General features: G+C 34.6%; 1 protein-coding gene and 1 pseudogene across 1 annotated transcript; both read left to right on the top strand.

Annotated features, from left to right (window-relative positions):
- The first annotated feature begins 469 nt into the window (after window positions 1–469).
- Window positions 470–523, top strand: LOC149515823 (U5 spliceosomal RNA; annotated as a pseudogene).
- Window positions 524–1,733: 1,210 nt separating this feature from the next.
- LOC149515824 (uncharacterized) lies at window positions 1,734–3,165 on the top strand. The gene is made up of 2 exons (XM_089741674.1): window positions 1,734–2,449; window positions 2,821–3,165. The coding sequence occupies exons 1-2, from the start codon at window positions 1,823–1,825 to the stop codon at window positions 2,935–2,937; spliced, it is 744 nt and encodes a 247-aa protein (XP_089597800.1). The 5' UTR covers window positions 1,734–1,822; the 3' UTR covers window positions 2,938–3,165.
- Window positions 3,166–3,606: the final 441 nt, after the last annotated feature.

The following is a 3,606-nucleotide window of genomic DNA, read 5'->3' on the forward strand; positions in this document are numbered from 1 at the left end:
ATTCATGTCTTTATGGCTTTTCCATATCCTAAATCCATTGGTTAACTATGTTAAAGAGACAACGAAAACTTAGCGTTTAAATGAACTATATTTTTGTTTAAAAAAAAGTACCATATATTTTATAAGGATTTGAACTTGGCTAAGCTAGCAAAGAAATTTTTCAACAACTCTATTCATTACATTCAAATTCAATGATGAAAATGATGACTTGAGGAAGAAATACTTCAATAAGGGAGAAAAAGAAATGCTACAAGTTTAAAGGCACCGAATTTTATAAAAAAAAAAACAAAAAGCATGAAAAATGTGAGTAAATGTGTTAAAAAAGTGTGTGGCTTAGCAGAAGAGTGGACAATTGCAAGAGCTAACAGTAGAACAGAACCCCACATTCCCAAGAGACAAACAAGTGAACCTTAACCTACCTCTATAAAAAAAATCGCTAATGGAATGGATAAAGCACGGAGTCTTGCGGTGAGCACAAAATGAACTATTATTTTGCCTTTTACTAAAGATTACCGTGTGTTTGGAGTGCTGTTTCTGATTGAACGGCCTATCAATTTCAGTTAAAAATTTTGAAACTCCAAATGTACAATTCGTGTTTGCTTTAGCCACTGTCATTTCGCTATGATCCTTGATTACTGCCATTGAACTAAAATAACATTAGCCGTAAAATTGAACAAAAAAGGCTCCTTTTTTTGTTTCATACAATTATCTTTCTTGTCACGGCCTCCACCATTGTCAGCTTGAAACTTATGGAACAACTCAGACAAAAAGTCCCATTTTTGTTCAACAAGTTTAATGTCAAGGCGGTACTTACTGCCATTGCAGATGTGGTACTTACTGCCGTTGCGGATGTGATTTGGGAAATGCTGGTATGATTTAGATTTGCAGACAGTAAGAATCCTAGTGTAGGAGTAGATGCTTGTTGGTCTATGTTCAAAGTTCATACTTGTAGCAGTTCAGACAGACTTGCTTTGAGCCTTTTGTTATGTAATTGGGGAAACTTGTTATCTATCTTTATCTGGTTTTAGAGTCCTTCGAAGTCTAAACCTATTTAGTGAATTATTTTTGACTCAAACTTTCAAATTATTTCATTTTTTTGCAAAACAGGATTGAAATAGCACATTTTAAACATTGAAACCAGCAAGTATCAAACTGAGAAGTGGTCTGGTGTTCTTGCAATTGTGTCTCTTCAATTGATATATATAATGGCTTCTGTTGTTAACTTGTTTTGGTTATGTAAACTAAATTTCAAGCATGTCAGCCCAATTGTATAACTGGAACCTTTTTGGTTATATCAAATATTCAAACCATTACTTATAACCTCATTCTTGGGTTCTAAACAATGTTTTGATTTCCTGCTATTGGAGGTAGCAGATCTCTTCAAGGAAAGATGATTGAAATGCTTGCACAATGGTTGGTGAATTTATCCTCTGCTCTTTGAGCAGCTTTCCAATCTCCCTTCCCCAAATTGAAATCAGGAAAAAGAAAATAGAAAATTTAAAAATATTAGGCTATAGTATAACTTATAAGTAATCTAAAAATTATACTTGTCGTGTTAATTAGTTTAATGGTTCATGCATTTGCCTTAAAAGATGGTATCCGGTACTCACAATCACTTACTTATCCGAGGTTGTGACCTGGTTTGTTTATATGAAAAAGAAATATAGGAGACTTGGAAGTAGGGGAAAGAATCCCTTGCAACTCATGGATGCTCTATATGTGTCCTTTGTTGCTTTAAATATAGAGCATAAACTCCGCAAATTTTAACAAGACAGTAATTGTAGTAAAGATCTCTGAAAGTCCTTACAACAGTGGTCCTGTAATGGCTCCCACCACTGTTAGCTTGAAGCTTCTGGTTGACTCAACAAGCCAAAGGGTTCTACTTGCTGAAGCTGGGAAAGATTTTGTTGATTTTCTGTTCAATATTCTGCCATTGCCTCTAGGCACTGTCATAGGGCTTCTCACCAAACAAGACATGGTCGGTTGCCTTGGAAACCTTTACGAGAGCCTTGAAAATCTGAGCGACACTTACCTGCAGTCAATGGCGAATAAAGACACCCTTTTGAAGCCTAAAGTTTCCAACTATGCTGCAAATTTACCATCCTTGTTGCCAAACATTCAATCGCTAACATCCACCAACATTTATAACTGTGGCAATAGTTACCATCGTAGAGGCTGTGGTATCTATGTGGCAAATGATTCGAACTCCATTTGTCTTTCCTGCAACAATATTATGAGCCAAATCGCAACCGTTGTCAATCCACCAACGAAGAAGGCTTCATCATGTGATGAAGGAGGTTATGTCAAAGGGGTTATTACTTACATGATCATGGATGATCTGGTTGTAAGGCCTATGTCAACTATTTCTTGTATCACTTTACTCAAGAAGTTCAATATCAAGGATGTAGGGGTTCTTGAAGAGAAAGTGATTGATATAGGGGCGGATGAGGTAAGAAATTACCTCATTTCTTTTGTTGCCTTAATTTTAAGTAGGGTTAATGTCTTGAATGCCTTACTAACTATGAACTATGGTAAAATATTTAATACGTTAGCTCAACTTTGAAAATCTCTAATATAATATATGAATTATAAATTTGTTAACTAATATAATACTCATTCATTACACTCTTAAAATTATTAGTTCTCAGTGATAACATGTGATTGACAAGTAGCTTTCATTATAATTATGAAATCATTAGTGATATTATCTCTTTTTAATTAACCGAGGTGTAATTTTCCACGTGAGATTTGAAAACTTTAGGATGTGGCACACTTTCATTGATGATAAAAGATTGGCTTAAACTTGTTTTTCTGCAATAGGGTGTGAAATTGCTGAAGGCATCTTTGCAGTCCAAGACCGTTCTTACCGATGTATTTCTCGGGAAGAAGGGGGACCAAAGTGATGCTAGCAATTCTAGTGCAGTACTTTCAATCTGATTTAGGAAAAGCTGGTTGATTTTCGGTTTGCAGACAGTTTTAATAGTCTCAATGTAATAGGGGATGCTCACTGATTTCTGTTCAAATTTTAGCAGTTTGTATGAGAATTGCTCTGAGCCTTTTGTTATGTAATAATGGTGGTTTTAGAGACCTCCCATGTCAGAACCTATTTACTGCTAAAATCTTTTGGCTTATTGCAGGAGTGCGGATCGTTGATCTCAAATATAAGTTTGTTTGCTTCACATATATATATATATATATATAGCTTTCATCAAGCCTGATTCAAATATGACAGCCCAAATCTAAGACTTTTAAGTTTTAACTGGTACCTGTTTCGAAATTCGAAGCCTCAAAGGCTTTCTTATTCGTACCCTTGCCTTCATGCAATTTGAACAGATTGCTACCTTCAAAATCATTAAATGAGTTTATACACGAAAATTCTAACTTTATGCAATCAATTATTTTCCAAAATTGTTTAAATTATGAAGCTGAAATTTATGTCTATTAGTTCGTATAGTTATCTATAAAAGATGGCATTTAGTAGATTTGGAGTTTGAATCCCAATACTTTCTAACAGTCCCATTTCCTGTCTTCATGCTACAGCTTCTTTTTTTTTTTGTAAAAAAATAATTTGAACTCTGAAGCTTGGAAACTAAACTATGGAATTGA

This window comes from Durio zibethinus, chromosome 12 (assembly GCF_047325235.1).
Source record: "Durio zibethinus cultivar Kanyao isolate XHJ-2024 chromosome 12, ASM4732523v1, whole genome shotgun sequence".
Lineage (NCBI taxonomy): Eukaryota > Viridiplantae > Streptophyta > Magnoliopsida > Malvales > Malvaceae > Durio > Durio zibethinus.

Bases quoted from the DNA above. Each gene is read 5' to 3' on its own strand.
- LOC149515824 (XM_089741674.1), top strand. From the start codon at position 1,823: ATGGCTCCCACCACTGTTAGCTTGAAGCTTCTGGTTGACTCAACAAGC. The intron at 2,450-2,820 runs GTAAGAAATTAC...TTTCTGCAATAG, and splicing joins TTGATATAGGGGCGGATGAG to GGTGTGAAATTGCTGAAGGC.